Below are 16,595 nucleotides of genomic sequence, written 5' to 3'. Positions count from 1 at the left end.
ACATCAAAACATTAGAACATTAGAGTCTGAACATAGTGGTTATCTCTGCCTGCCTGTGACACCAGGACATCAGAACATAAAAATGTTACCTTTTTGGACTGCATTGCCTAGAATCTCTAAACCAGTGTTTCTCAACCTGTGGGTCCCCAGATGCTTTGGCCTTCAACTCCCTGAAATCCTAACAGCTGGTAAACAGGTTGAGAACCACTGCTCTAAACCCAAATATCTTGAATGACACTAGCCATGCTGACTAAAGGATTCGAGGAGTTGTCGTCCAACAAGGTAACTCTTTCAACTTTAGCATTATGCCACCAAACCAGCTGAATTTGCCTTTGGGCACTGAACCCGCGTGCCTTCTCTTTGTTGCATGTTATCAAGGCCAAGAACTATAATCCAGCCCAAGGCTTGAAGTCGAGATGGAATTAAGTAGATAAGAGTAAGTTTAATCCTTAGCGGTTCAATGTTAGACAAAATCAGCAGACTGCAATTTGAGGACACTATCATGATAGGGGTGAATGTCCTCCCTTAGTGTAAAGACCCTATAAAAATGGCAGGAGGTATGTAATATGTGCACATACCAGCGCATACATGTATAACTTCTTGAATGATAGGCAGTTAACTCCGGGCTAAAGGGTCAGTGGAGAAAACAAGTGTTTGCTTTCTGGGCATTAAAGCCAAAACACAAAAAGAGGACCATATTTCTCCTCTGTACTATTTCAAGTCTGAAATGACTTGAAGGCACACAACAACAACAATTCTAATTAATTTGACTCTCTCATTACCCAAAAACAGGCCTGCACTTCCCATTGAAATACTGTTAAGTTTATGCTGGGTAAAATTGTTCTTAATTTTAAATATTGTAATGTTCTTTCATGTTTATTTGCACTAGAAATAAGATATGTGCAGTGAGCACAAGAATACGTTCATGTTTTTGCAAACTATAGTCCAGCCTCCCAACCGTCTGAGGGCCCATGAACCGGTCCTTGGCATAAAATTTTGAGGACCCTTGGTTTAGATAGAATGGATAGAAGCTTAATAAAATCCCACATTATCTGCTTTGAACTGGAATATATGGCAGCGTGGATTCAGATAACACAGTTCAAAGCAGATATTGTGGGATTTTCTGCCTTGATATTCTGCGTTATATGGCTGTGTGGAAGGGCCCTCTGTTCTCTCCTTCTTTACCTTGTTGCTCTTTGGGTGTCTGCCACCTAAGGAAACAAACTCACTCTCATGATAGGGCCGAGTTGGCTCTATGCCTGGAAACAGTTGACCTCCTTTGGTCTGCTGAACGCAACAATATACACCTGTTTTCTTGCCTAAGAAACAGTTATATAGCCCAGTGCGTGGAGCTACCCTCGCATGCCTGCCTTGGCATTGACAGGAGTAACATAATAAACCCTCTCTCCTTCTCCCTCTCCTTTTCCCCCTCTGTCCTTTTTTGCAGGGCTCTCTCTGGTGGTGGGCCTGGTCTTGTACATCTCCAGCATCAATGATGAAGTGATGAACCGTCCCAGTGGCTCCGAGCAGTATTTCCAGTACCGCTACGGATGGTCCTTCGCTTTTGCTGCTTCTTCCTTCTTGCTCAAAGAGGTACAGGAGAGAAGGCAACGTTCCTTGCTTTCCAGCTTACAGCACGTTTATGTATGGATCCACACACACATCTGCATGCAGTCTGAAATGAAAGAACTAGATTTAGGTGGAAGTCTGTTTTGGCCAAGGTGGCCACATTCAGCCTCAGAGAAGATAATCGGAACAAAGGGGAAAAGATGGTACCCAAAATATCATCATATTCTAAGTTCTAGCCTAAACCTCTTACTGCCAGTAGTAACCCATCAATCTAACATTGATTTATTTTATTTATTGTGTCAGAAATGAATTGAGGATACAGTTATAACGTATTTTAAAAACACACACAAAGTTTAAAACTTGGCATTATACTAGATTTTCTTTGACCAGAAGCTGGCCACTTGGAGTTCCTCTGGTGTTGATATAAGAAGGTCCTCCATAGTGCATGTGGCAGGGCTCAGGTTGCATTGTAGTAAGTGGTCTGTGGTTTACTCTTCACACTTGCATATTGTGGACTCCACTTTGTAGCCCCATTTCCTAAGATTGGCTCTGCATCTCGTGGTGCCAGAGCACAGTCTGTTCAGCACCTGCCAAGTCACCCAGTCTTCTGTTACCTAAGATGGATGAAACCCTACAAACTGAGATCCCACAAACCCCAGATTCAGCCCCAGGGTGTGAGGTTCCCCACCTCAGACCCTGGGTCAGTGCGGAGGCAGGTGTTGCATTTTAGTTTCTGATCTTAAATACTGTTAAGCCCAAGATGGATAAAGAGTCCCTTGTGTGCACAGACCCTTTGAAGAGGAGGCTGTGGAAGTTCGAGTCTCTCCTATGATTAGGGTGAGGACCCTGAACCAAGATCTGGTAAACTTAGACAACTAAGACTCCTATGGAAATGAACTTCTACTGGAATTTTAAACAGAGGTATACTAAATGACAAGCCACTAAGAAATATTAAGATACGTATTGTAGCTTCTTTCTATTAATTTGATACACACCTATTGGAAGTAAGCTACATTGAACACAGGAAGAGCATTTCTAAGTAGAATAATAGAGTCATAGAGTTGAAAGAGATCTCATGGGCCATCCAGTCCAACCCCTTTCTGCCAAGAAGCAGGAAAATCACATTCAAAACACTCCCAACAGATGGCTATCCAGCCTCTGCTTAAAAGCCTCCAAAGAAGGAGCTTCCACCACACTCCAGAGCAGAGAGTTCCACTGCTGAACAGCTCTCACAGTTAGGAAGTTCTTCCTAATGTTCAGGTAGTTTGAAATCATTGTTCTGCTTCCTAGTCTCCAGGGCAGCAGAATCAAGCTTGCTCCCTCCTCCCTATGATTTCCCCTCACATATTTATACCTGGCCATCTTATCACCAAGTATACACATGGTGTTTCTAGGAATATTCATATTTAAGTTTGTTGTAACAATAACACAGCCCAACCAAAAAAACCCCAATGTCTTGGTTTTTAGGCCTGTTCCTAGGATTATTTGGGGCTCTGATGGATAGATCGCATCAGCTTTAGTTTCTTAGATTAGGTTGTCATGATTTCTTTTGGGTAAGCTACTGAAGACTGGTATATGGCATATGTTCTGTATCTCAAAAACAGCCTACCAGCTGTTAGGAATTGTGGGAGTTGAAGTCCAAAACACCTGCAGGGCTGAAGTTTGCCCATGCCTGCTCTACAGTGAAATAGATTGCCTTGCAGGGTGGAGGACTATTCATCTTTGGAGGTCTACTTTAGATGGGCCTTTTTAAAAAATGCTTTAGTTGAGTGTTCCTACATGGCAGGAATTGGACAAAACGGCCCTTGCAGCCCCTTCCAACTCTAAGATTTTGTGTTTTTATGGCATGAGGATTGCAGTTTATGAGATCTGGTTGTGTCTCCAGGGTTCCTGCTGACCATCATCTCAAAGCAAAATACCCCACTCCCTGAAGCCCATTTATTCCATTTTTCTTCTTTTTCAGCTGTCATTCCACATGAAAAGTAGATAAAGTGTGACCACAGGCAGCTGCCAAGACTGTTTTAACAGCCCTTAGCAGCTCCCTCAATTTCCCCTTTCAAGCCAAAAAAAGTGATATTTTTGTTTGTTTCTGGAAACCTCCAAGATTAGCACTTTGCCTGTTAAATAGGCTGGAGGTTTGCCCCACCTCCATTATTTGGCCTTTTTTTCCAAACCAGAAATGGATTTTCAGCCATTCCTGATTTTCTGGTATGAGAGTGTTGGCATGTGTTGTTCCAGGACCAGAAGATTGGTCTCTGAAACCCCTCATAATTGGCCTCTTTCTATAGCTGCTGAATATGCCCATCCCTCATTGCGCAGTTTTGTTCTGTTTTCTACTTTGTAGAATGGGAAAAATATCCCTTTAGGTCACTTTAATTTTTATTTTATTTTTTTGTTATTGCAAACTTGGCTCCCCAAGACACATTATGGACATCTCAGCGGTTCTATTTTGAATCCAATCCTCCTGACACTCATTTTGAACGTTTAAAATATGCAACCAGTCTTCATGCAAATTGGTGGAACATGTGGCTTCTCCATATAAGTGCGAACTCTATTTGTCTTGGATTTAGTTCTGGGAGGGAATAACAATAACAATAATAATAATACTTTATTGTATTTCACCCTATCACCCCAAGTAGACTCAGGGCGAATTCCAGCATACACAAACTCAAAGGCAAACATTCAATGCCTAGAAACAACGAAACACAGATAAAGGTAAAGGCTTCCCCTTCTGGCTCTGAGGGATGGTGCTCATATTCGGCTCTGGGGTGGTGGTGTTCATCTCAATTTCTAATCCGAAGAGCCTGTGTTTTCCATAGACACGTTGTTTCCAACAACACGTAGTCATGTTGTTGACATGACTGCATGGAGCACTGTTTACCTTCCTTCTGAGGCAGTACCTATTAATCTACTCATATCTGCATATTTTCGAACTGCTAGGTTGGCAGAAGCTGGCGCTAACAGTGGGAGCTCACCCCGGATTCGAACCGCCAACCTTCTGGTCAGCAAGTTCAGCAGTTCAGCGGTTTAACCCATTGCGACATCATTTAAAGTGATTGCTGCTTCTCCAGCTTGAGTGATAGGGTATTTTTATATTGGAATCAAAACCAGCCTTAAGCTTGCCTGTGATCTTTAACAGTAGGCTACCTTACAAGACTGCTGTCCATCATCAGAGCCATTTTCTAATAGGACTCTTATACTTCTGTGTAGTAAATTCAAACTGCTTAGGACCTGATACGTACTGTGGACTACACTGCAGCATAATCCTTGAGAATCTACAACGTGGCAGGAATGAATTTGAAATTTGCATTAACAGCATTACTGTTTGAATGACTCACACTTAATAAGAATTTGGGGGGGGGGGAGAGCAGTCCCTGACTCTTATGCACAGTAGTCCAAAAGGTGGAGAAAACAGACTATGGAAGGATTTCAGTGAAGAGAAACCAAATGGGTGCCTATATTTGAGGACCAGGGCTGCCTAAATCCATTCCTTCTGGTCTAGGATTGGTTCTTTAGAACCAGGATGAGAAGTCTGGCTCACCAATCATGGTTGGACTACACAGTCTGTCAGCCCAAGATAGCATAATCAATGTTGACGAATGAAGGAAGCTGTAGTGCCATCACAGCTGGTGGTCCACAGGTTCTCTCAACTCTTGTGAAAACCCCTCTGAATATGTATACCAACTTCTTTGTGGGTGGAGATTTTTCAAATACTTATTTTATATTTCTAAAGTGACACATCATAAGTTGGGGTGTATTATTGTCTAAAAAGTCTCTAAAATTTCCAGATGTACAAATTCATGTAACACATTATAACCATGATAATCTCAAATAAATATTTGTTAACAATGTTGTTGAAGGCTTTCATGGCCGGAATCACTGGGCTGCTGTAAGTTTTCCGGACTGTATGGCCATGTTTCAGAAGCATTCTCTCATGATGTTTTGCCCACGTCTATGGCAAGCATCCTCAGAGTTTGTGAGGATGCCTACCATAGATATGGGGAAAATAACAGGAGAGAATGTTTCTGGAAAATGGCCATAAAGCCCAGAAAACTCACAGCAACCCTGTGTTGTTTTTCAAGTTGTGAATCTGCTTTGAATATTATGTATTTTAAAATCATTTTTACAACTTTAAATCCTTCTTAATAATTAACTTTTTCATTTATTTTGCAGGTGACACCACTGATATACTAGTGTTGGTGTATTACAATTTGGGCTGAAAGGCAGGGTATTGTCATTTATGTGTTATATGAAAATTGGGGTCATTAAAATTTTATTATTAGCCTCTGCTGAGGGAGATGGAATTTGGTCAACACATGTTTGGTTGTTCATTATATTTGAAATTATCTGTGTTCACTTACCCATTAGTGGGTATCTGTTTTGTTTTTTGAGAATGGGGTTCATGTATATTTGTCTTAAAGTAGCTGTCAGGCTGTTTGTTTTTATTTTGGATGTTATAAAATGTGTTACATGATTTTGTATATTTTGTAGTTGGAATTTTTTACTTTTTTGAACATTATATATCCTGACTTGTTATGTCTTTCTTTACAGTTTCGCTGTTGGGTATAGTTTCCTTTGTGTATTCCTCCTGACTTGATGTAAATTTCCATAATCTAGGATGAAAGTACTTGTGTGTGTGGCATCACTGAATGGAAATGGCTGTACAGGTTCCTCAGTTAGTAGAGGAAATGAATAGGTTACACAGATATGTACTGCAACATGAAATAAAATTGGCATGAGTGCATAACGAAACATAAGACACACAATTAAATTTAGGCATGTCTAATTTTAACTTATAAACAAGGGAGCCGTGGTGGCACAATGGGTTAAACCCTTGTGTTGGCTGGACTGCTGACCTGAAGGTTGGATTGCTGACCTAGAGGTTGCCGGTTTGAATCCGCGAGATGGGGTGAGCTCTCGTCTGTCAGCGCTAGCTTGCAGGATCATGAGAGAAGCTTTCCAGCAGGATGATAATACATCCGAGCATCCCCTGAGCAACATCTCTGTAGACAGCCAATTCTCTCACACCAGAAGCGACTTGCAGTATGTTCTCAAGTCACTTCTGACACAATAAAAAACATATAAAGAAATGCACACAAATATAATAATTTAAGGACATTCTAGTGAAAGATGAAAATTGAATTCAAATTCATGTATAAACTCAAACTAGCTGATGAAACCAGAATAGATGTGTATTGAAACAGGATTCACTGTCCTAGTGTGAGGGGGTGGAGAACTAAATGTAGATTCATGGGGACATTATGTACCAGTAAAGGTAATGTAATTGTAACAGTTAATGGAGTTGGTCTGCATTATGTCGGTAGCCCCAAGTGGGCCCATGTGCAAGACACTGTTCATTCTGTACAATGAAAGAGACATGGCACACAGATAAACACTACGATTGTCCTGTAACATTGATAATAATATAATAATACACTTTATTTATATTCTGCCCTTCTCCCATGGAGGACTAAGAGCTGATTACAGCATTTACATACATAGGCAAACATTCAAATGCATTTACAGTCACATGACACACAAACACAAACAAAGGCAAGGCTTCTCCTTTCATTTCTGGCTTCTGGGAGTGGTGCTCATCTCTGGCTTTGGGAGGTGCTTTTCTCCATTTTCAAGCCAAGGAGCCTGTGTTGTCACCTTCTAGTCATGTGGCCAGCAAGATTGCTTGGAGCATCTCTTTGCCTTTTTCCACCGAAGCAGTACCTATTTATCTACTCACATTCTGCATGTTTTCGAACCACTAGGTTGGCAGGAACTAGGGCTAAAAGATGGGATATCACCCTGTCTCGTGGATTCAAACTGCCAATCTTCAGGTCAGCAGTTCAGCAGCACAAGGGTTTAACCCATTGAGCCACCACAGTCCCTATTCAAATTTTCTTAGCAATTCAAAACATGCTTTGAATTGCAACTTGAGTTATGTCCATATCATTTAAACTAATAGGTATGTCAACCCAAAACAGGATATTGCAATGTAAAATCATCCCATAATAAGGACTTATTAAAACGTGATGGGTATGTATGTGTGAATGTGTCTTCAAATCACTTGTTAATTTATGGTGACTCCATTAATTTATTGGATTTTCTTAGGCAAGGAATACTCAGAGATAGTCTAGCCTAAAGCACCTGGTCTCCAATCCAAGCAGTAAGCCATGGCTCACTTCTAAGATCAGACAGAATCTGGTGTCTCTAGTGTATGTATGCTGGCCCACTCCTATATCTTGTCAGAAAAAATGGATGTTCCTATTATCTGACAAAGTATGATGGTGGCTGGTGTACTATCACTTTAATAAGTCCTTACCATGATATAATTTTATATTATAACAGATGTATATTATAAAGGGGTCTGCCACAGTTTTGATCCTCCTGTCTGTCCCTCCTCTGCAGGGCGCAGGCGTGATGTCTGTCTACCTCTTCACCAAGCGCTACGCTGAGGAAGAAATGTACCGTCCGCACCCGGCCTTCTACCGCCCACGGCTGAGCGACTGTTCTGACTACTCAGGCCAGTTCTTGCACCCCGAAGTGTGGCACCGCGGACGCAGCCCCTCTGACATCTCCAGCGACGTTTCCATCCAGATGACTCAGAACTACCCACCAGCGATCAAGTACCCCGAACATATGCACATATCCACCTCACCTTGCTAGACGCACCAGAGAACATGCTGGACAAGGGGGCCAGCCTTTGCTTGCAGACTATATTGTCCTACCCCTACTTGCCTAGGAGACTCCTGTGAAGACACAAGTGGGGGCGTCTTTCCCCCACTTCTCTGAAGACTCTTTACCATCTGCTCTGCTAGAAATTGTCTTCTCTCTTTCTCTCTCTTTCTCTTTTTCTTTATCCAGCTGGTGGGAACTTCAACCAACTTTTAAGATTGCCAATGCCTCCTCTCCTCATTCCTGCTTGGAAACTGTCCTGATCTTTTTCTCTCTGCTGGGAAACTTGGCTACCAAATTGAAAAACCCCACCTCAAAGACTCGGTCATAGATGTCCTGCTCATTCCTCCACAGAGCAGTGGAATTTCCCAGTTCGGTTATGCCGCCTCAGAATACCTCTCCTTTCACTCAGGTGGTTGGAAACCCTAGCAGGGAGTGGCTCATTTATTTAGCATGTTCTGTCCCTCTCAACGTTCTCCTCAAAGAAGACTTGACGAGAAGTAGGTTCCAAAACCATCTATATCATTCAGTACATGAAAAGAAGAATCCAAACAGTCATTTTCCACATCAAGCCAATTTCTGACCAGAAATGGTTCCAGGCCACCTTTTGGGGGGGGTCAAAACAAGTTCAACAACATAGATAGGAAATTATGAGCTTAAGTCTTGTTTTCTCACTATATATAAATGATACCTCCTTGCCATATTCATCCTCCACTCCTAAAGGCTCTATTTCTTCAGTCATATCTGCCTAAAAAGAAAATTAACTTTATATCCCCGTTTCTTAGGTGATGGCAAGAAATTTTAGTTTGGCCCAAAATGCACATCTTTTTCTGTATTTTCTTTTTCACCATTCTAGTTTGTGACATAGCTCTGAGATTATTGCTATGTTCATGTATCTCAAGATATCTAGCCCTTTCCAAAAATAATTATCCAGTTGATTACTTCCAATATTTCAACCTTGGACAATCAACATTTAGCATGAAACTATTTCCTTACCATTTTTTCTGTATCTTAACTATCCTGACAGGAAATAAACAGGTCACCATTTGGGTGTGCTCGGCTATGACCAATTGGGCAACTGTCCTTTTTATGTCTTTGTTATTGCTTCAGACATTTTCCCCTAAATTCCAAAAAGCAAGTGCCACACCGTTTTAGATTTGCTAAACTATGGCCTCTTTCTGTCAAAAAAAAATGACCTGATTGCTCTGTGTTTTCCCCTCTGTCTTGTATAACATTTCTCCCAATGCCTCACACCATTTGCCTTCTTGCTGCTTCTGCTTCCTGGCTTGTCCACAATATTTACTTTCTACAACAGTTTGAAGGAGAATCTACCATCCTGTTTGAAGAGACATTTTTATTTATACCCCCCGCCCCACAAGTGAGAGACAATTAAAACACCGTTATAGAGGGGTGAGGAAGTAACTGTCTTCCAGCCGTCAATGCCTCAAATATTCTCACCCCGAATTCAGTTGTTCATGGCATGGTACCCGTGGAAACGTATACAAACTTGAGACCTTTCAGCCAGCATGCTCCCTTCAGTTGTGATATTGCTTTGGGTCATTGAGGCTAAAACTAAGGATGGAAAGAAAGAGAGAGAAAGAGAGAAGGAATATAATATTATCCAGCTTGCCAAGACAGAGTAAATTTCAACTTCTTTGTTTCCCTTTTCCCTCATATATTTTTACTCCCAGTATTATAATCCTGCGCTCTTTGGTTCTTAATGCATTCAAAGGCTTCTTATTTATTCTGCATTCTTATACATTTCACTTTTGCTTGCCAGTTCCTCCTTCTACCCATTCTTTCTACACTCATTTGTGTTTTTCCAGTCTGTTCAGTCATTCTTTGTAAATCTCCCAGTTTCCATCTTCCTGTGCTTTCCTCATTATATTATTGTGTTTCCACTACTCTTGTGCTTTTGTATAGAATTGCTATCTATTTCTGTTTGTTTAATTCATATGGCCCCATTTTTGTTTTCAAGCGCTCCTTCCAGAAACGGGGCCTTTTTGAATGAGCTGTTTTGTTCTTTCATCTGAATGAACAAAAATTTTCATCCCATTGGCCAACATGGGAGGGCTTCCATACTCCCCTTCCTCCCAGTTTTAGGGCACTCGGCTGCAAGCCCTGGCAGCTATGGGCTTTTTGAGTGTGTGTGTGGCCTGCAGGCCCAAAGAACCCGCAACTGCCAGGACTTGCAGCCGAGTGCCGAGAGCCTAGTAAGAGGCACTCTGTGCTCTGCTTGCCGCTTGGAGCTCAGCGGCAAGCCCTGGCAGTCACAGGCACTTTGGGCCTGCTAGCCACACACACACTCTCTTAAAGAGAGTCTCTTTCCAAGTTACTATGTGTTGAAAAGTACAGGAGGGCCTTTAAAATAATAATGAAGCCTGAAGAAGAGTCAAGGGCTGCAAAAACAGCATCAATGAGCCACAGACTGCGTTTTGCCTATCCGGAATCAGAGAAGGGTTTATCCTACCAACCCAAACAACTCAAATGAATGCTGGAGAGATCCTGAGGATCAGTGAAATGGTGAGACCCTCTAGCCCTGAAACGGAGAGGAAGGGGAGCGTGGGAAGCCCGCTCATTGCCGCCAATGGGCCGAAAATCAGGCAACCAAACGGTTACTGTTCCCACTTCCCTTTCATTTCACTGATATTTCCATACCAGAAGGGGTGTACCGTTTCGTGCCATCCAAATGGATGGTACGAAACGGAAACACGAAATAAATGGGTGACACAAATATCGGGCCCATGATTTCCATGATTCTCTAAGGATTTAGAATGCACAAGTGTTTTTCTTGTCCTTGCCCCTTCCTTCTACATTTCATCAAGTTGTTAAGATTTGTTTTACAACAGATAGATTCCCATTTCATCCTTGCTTTTCTTTAAAATTATTTCATTTTCAATTCTTCCTTTCCTTGTCTTTCTGTATTACTCAGTTCCAGCTACTATTCATCCAAGAAAGTACAGGGCTCAGGAAAGAAAGGAAACATGAAATGCATTTTGAGACTAATGAGACTGATAAAAAATGAGGTGTGAAAGGGAAGCTAAACTGAAGCAATATGGTTGAAGGGAGAGAAAATTGTGTGCGGTGGAGAAATGATAGGATACAAATGATACAAATAAATGGTACAAGAAATTAGGAGATACCTTTAAATGAGATGTTATATCAAAAGGTAGGGAGGGCAAGGGGAAACTAACGTGTTTCTCACTGGTCAAGCATGAGGGGAATTTCAAACTCAAAAGTACTTGATGTCTATCCTTTCACCCTACATTGTAGCCGGGGCGGGCATACATTTTCGCCTTACTGTTTTTCTTTCTTATTACCAATCTAATTTTCCATTCCATACTAGCAAATCGAAAATATTTTCCTCTCTTCCACATCTAAAGAATAAAGGGAAAGTTTCAATGCTACCAGGCTAACCAGATTCCCAAGACATTGAAATAGGGTTTCCCCAACCAAAGTTCTCTGGATTCCCAGGTTGTTGGGGATTCCGGGCTTTCTTTTCTTTTCTTTTCTTTTTGTGTCAGGAGCAACTTGAGAAACTGCAAGTCACTTCTGGTGTGAGAGAAATGGCCATCTGCAAGGACGTTGCCCAGGGGATGCCCGGATGTTTGATGTTTTACCATCCTTGTGGAATTCCATGAGAGATTGTGATGGGAAAAATAAACTTCTTTCTAGACGTAGATATAAAAATGTGTATGCAAAACTTCCCTGAGACGTGAAAATAATGTCTAATTTCCAAGGTAAAAAGTTTTGGAAGAGCCATGCTAGAAGATTAAAAAGGAAGGAGTGATACCCTATTGGGATTATATTTGCAACCAATATGGAAATGTGTCCCCTTGTGGAGAGTGGGAGTGAGGACTGCCTGCAGGCACTCCTTGTCTCAGTTTGAGCCTGGCTTGGCATTTACTACATTAGAACCAGAGTGCAAAACATTTTATGCATGTGCAATAGGAATGGAAGAGGAAGAGAAGCCAGCAAGGACTTTTGAAGGGTAAGGAGCAGATGCCTGCGACTGCTCTCATACCATGGTTATGAAAAGGGATGGGAGGAAAAGATGCCGCTGAATCAGCTTATGACAGAAAAAAAAAGTTCCGTTTCATTTTTCCCACATGCCTTCTTTTCCTCCTGCTGCTGAGTCAGCTCCAGCTGCAGTTAAGTTCACCTTCATGCATTGCTTTGGGAATCAGAATCCAGCACTGGCTCTGTTACATATGTATGTGTGCATATTTGTGTGTACACTTATTCTTGTTTATCTAGTAGTCTGTCTGCAGCATCACCTTTTCTCCAACCCCTCTCTTGTGAAAAGTAAGCAGGGGGGGCAGGAAATCATCTACTGCAAGAGAGTGCCTATTGTTTTGTTTTGCTTGAAAGAATATCCCTACAGTTTAGGACTCTACATTCCCGCAGGACTAAAAATAATGCAGAGATGGAAAGTAGCTATCGGGTGGGGTAGATGAGAACATTGCCCCCCAATACAAATTCTGCTCCTCCATATTAATTTTTTCCTAAGTCCCAAAATTTCAAACATTGCAGAAAGTGACAACTGTTCATAGTTTGGAATAGACTAAGTGAACAGACAGTGAAAAAAAGAGGGAGAGGGGATGGTCCAAGGGGCAATGGAAGTCGCCCAACAGCCACAGAACTGGAGCAACCAAGGCAGAAGTCTTGTAGGCACCGGGTTCTGGACTGGCTTTTGGTTCCCTTTCTTGCCATTTCCAAATAAACTTGGCAGATACAGAAATAAAAATTGCCAGCTTTCCATGCTATAGTTTCCTACTCTCTAACTGCCTGATTTGGCAAGGGTGGCCCTGGTTAATCCTGTTGTCACTTTCACAGCCACTTTTAAAATGTCCCAGTTTCTTTCTTCTCCAACTTTACACCTTTGTCTTATCTTGCTGTCTCATCACACCAAAGCATGGATCCACTTTAAATCCAGTTTCTGCCTCCTGCAGAATTCTGGGATTTGTAGTTTGGAGAGGCCCAGGACCTGTCTGGCTGAGCTGTTTAAAGGCCCCTCCCTAAAGTGGATGTAAAGTGGATCCAAGCTCTATTGTGATGAGGTCCTTACTTCAGTTGCAGCAAGCTAAGTTCAAAGTGCAAACTAGTTTGCACTCAGTTACCTCAGAAGAAAGAAGAGGAGAACAAGAGATGGAATCTTGCTCAGATATTCCTAAGCAGTTCATAAATGCCACACTTTCTCTTCTTGGAACAGTGTAGCTTTGTGTGTTCATTCTCATTAATAACTTTTGCTCTGCCCATATCCTTTTCGCCTTTTCATGTTATGTTGTTTGGCTATACTGTTCTGGTTGTCATCTGTGAAATGTTGACAGGGATGTATTTTACTTCCCTTCATAGAGCCAGGAAGTGTCCCTTTTCACTTTGACAAGTGGAGCCGTAGAGTTTGAGTTCTGCAGGAAATAAATAAAAAGCCAGAAGGGGACCCATGCCAATAGGGGTCCGGGAAACAGAGTTCATCCCGTCTTTTGGCCTAGCAGCACAATCCTTTGCATGCCTAATCAGAAGTAATAATCACCACTGAGTTTAATAGAGCTATTCGCTGTTTGAGGATTTTTTTTGTGTGTGTCAGTCATGACTTGAGAAACTACAAGTCATTTCTGGTGTGAGAGAATTGGCCGTCTGCAAGGACGTTGCTCAGGGGACACCTGGATATTCGGATGTTTTTATCATCCTTGTGGGAGCCTTCTGTCATGGAGCTGGAGCTGATAGAGGGAGCTCATCTGCGCTCTGCCTGGGTTGGATTCAAACTGGCAACCTTCAGGCCAGCAACCCAACCTTTGAGTCAGCAGTCCTGCCAGCACAAGGGTTTAACCCACTGCACCTCCAAGGGCTCTGCTGTTTGAGATAGGACAAGGCCAAGGAGATCATGAATGGATAAAGTGTGCTAGAAGCTTCTATTAGACTAAGACTCTCTTACCCCGTACCCTCCAAAATTTCAGTGATGAAAACTGGCACACGCATGGCCAAGCAACATCGGAATGTGGTCAAGATGGCAAGAGTTATTGCTGAGGAAGAAAAGAGAAGCTAGGACATACTGTAACTGTTTGCTCTTTTCTGAGTCTATAGGAAAGGGCAAGGATAGGTACATCCCTGTCTTCTCCCCTATTAACTAAGTTCAAACCAGTTTTGAGCTTTGAACTCAGTTTGCAAAAAGTAAAGAAAGGAGAGGGCAAAGGGGAGACGTGGAAAGAGGAGAGGAAAAGTGGGACATTTTAAAAGCAGCTGAAGAAGTGGCACGACAGAAGATTTATCAGGAGTGCTCCTGCCAAATCAGAACAGTTGGAGGTTATGTTCCCCTACTTTTTCTCAAGTCGCTACCTTTTGCACAGGCATTCTCTTGTTACCTTCAAAATGCTGCAAAAAGGGCAAAAATCCAAAAGCTGAACTGCTTCATCTCTTGGAGATGCTGCAATGGGGGGAAGGGAGAGATCGGCTGGGAGTTATGCAGCTCTTCAAGACACAAAAGCCTGTCCATTAAGAGTTGCGGCAATGGGTAATTTTCTCAGCACACGGACTGCTGAGGGATCACCTCAGACAAAGTCACTTGGGCTTCTTACTGCAGAGTTCCTTTTACATTACTCAGGGTATAAATGGCCCTTCTTCCCCCACTTCAGTGCTTAACTCCTCCGGTGAGTTAAGCTCTAAATTTGTGTATTCCATCTCCTTTGAGAAAATCTTTTGTATCAATGGAATCTGATCCTTGAAGGCTGATACATACACACATAGTCAACACTTGCAGCCATTAAGTGAAAGTATGCATGTGCCCTCTCTGTTTTTTCCCCCCATATGTCTGTGTATAAGTGCTGAGCTGTGATTCTTTTGAGATAAGGACAAAAGCCCATACAGAAACAGGGAAAGTAGCAAATTATTTTGAAGTAAGTTGGCAGTTATGTTTCTGAGAAATCCCTATGCCTTAAAGACAGGGATGGGCACTAGCAGTCAAGGTGGGGGCCAACTCATCCCCAGATGTGTAGTGGGTAGCAGTTTTCAACAGAAAATCACACCCCAAAGTAACTAGAAATGATAGAAAAATCAGAAATTTTTTTAGTGTCAGGAGCAACTTTTGTGCAAGTCGCTTCTGGTGTGAGAGAATTGGCAGTCTGCAAGGACAATACCCAGGGGATGTCCAGATGTTTGATGTTTTACCATCCTGTGGGAGGTTTCTCTCATGACCCCACATGGGAAGCTGGAGCTGACAGAGCTCGCCTGTTCTCCCCAGATTTGAACCACCAACCTGTCAGTCAGCAGTCCTGCCAGCTAAAAGGTTTAACCAATTGTGCCATTGGGGGCTTCACATCCAGAAATGACTAGATGTCTAATTTCCAGATGTGACTTGGGGTATTTCAGGATGTTTTGGATGGGTAGAAGGTGTTCAAGTAAACCCACCACTGGGAGAGGGGCTTCAGAAGCACAATATAGCAGTTTGGGGAGCAATTTGGTCCAGAGCTTGATAGGAGGGAGGGTCTTCGAGGTTGAAAAAAGGGTGGCCTGTTTTCCCCATTCTTGCTTCATGAGTTGCATGGAAACAGAACCCATTCTACTTTTAGGTCCGGCTCCAAATGTTTGAGCAGTGATAGTCCCCAACCAAGTCCCTTGACTGAGCACTTTCTTAAAACACTTGTACGTTACTCAACCTGGCCTCCTACTCTCAGGTGCAATGGAGAACCTTGCCTCAATAGTATCAGCACTGAAGTTAAGTTTTGTAGATGGAAGGTAGGAGATGTCATCTTGCCCTGTGCCTCAGACAGCAACATTTTCAGGCATTTTGTTTTTTCAGAAGGGGTAATGCTGTCACAAGGCTGGGGAAAGTGTGGCTCTCCACAATGTGATGAATTCCCAACTCTGAGTTCAAATTAGCATAGTGATTTCTGATGGATGATGGGAGCTGCCATCCAACAGCATCCAGAGGGCCACACATTCTTGCTCTAAAGGTACTAGCAAAAATCCCATCCATGACTGATGACAAGATTTTCTCCTCTGCCGCTCCTCAAGGCATGGCAATCTAGCTTTGACAAGCTGGTATTTGAGCTGTTCTGGCCTGTCAAATGGGAAAAACCTCAATGCAGTGAAGGTAAAATGTTCCATGTGTAACCATGAATAAAGTGTTCTTTAGCCTGTCATCGTGGGGCAGGCATTCCTGGCTTTTCGTAGGTGCATGCCAAGAAAAAAGGCGAGACTTTAATCATCCCGCTATTTCCAGGTCTTGAAAGAACCACACCTGTTTAACCTTCACTCCCACGAGATGTTAAAAATTGTAGGATCCCTGCAAGCGAGGAGAAAAGGTGGCCCATGAGGACTTCAAGACTGAAAACCCTCTTTTAAAGCCTCACTTCCTTATG

At 42.4% G+C, this 16,595-nt stretch overlaps 1 protein-coding gene across 1 annotated transcript in view; it reads left to right on the top strand.

Annotated features, from left to right (window-relative positions):
• cacng7 (calcium voltage-gated channel auxiliary subunit gamma 7) overlaps nucleotides 1–16,595 on the top strand; it is a 52,661-nt gene that overhangs the window by 35,298 nt on the left and 768 nt on the right. Inside the window, exons 5-6 of the mRNA XM_062957244.1 lie at nucleotides 1,448–1,593; nucleotides 7,972–16,595. The exon at nucleotides 7,972–16,595 is cut by the window's right edge and continues 768 nt beyond it. Coding sequence (XP_062813314.1) covers nucleotides 1,448–1,593; nucleotides 7,972–8,229 — 404 coding nt within the window. The 3' untranslated portion in view covers nucleotides 8,230–16,595. The remainder of the gene's footprint in view (nucleotides 1–1,447; nucleotides 1,594–7,971) is intronic.

The sequence above is a fragment of the Anolis carolinensis genome, chromosome 6 (genome assembly GCF_035594765.1).
Source record: "Anolis carolinensis isolate JA03-04 chromosome 6, rAnoCar3.1.pri, whole genome shotgun sequence".
In the NCBI taxonomy this organism is placed as follows: domain Eukaryota; kingdom Metazoa; phylum Chordata; class Lepidosauria; order Squamata; family Dactyloidae; genus Anolis; species Anolis carolinensis.
The sequence above is the reverse complement of the archived record's forward strand: the minus strand, read 5'-3'. Positions and strand labels throughout refer to the sequence as shown.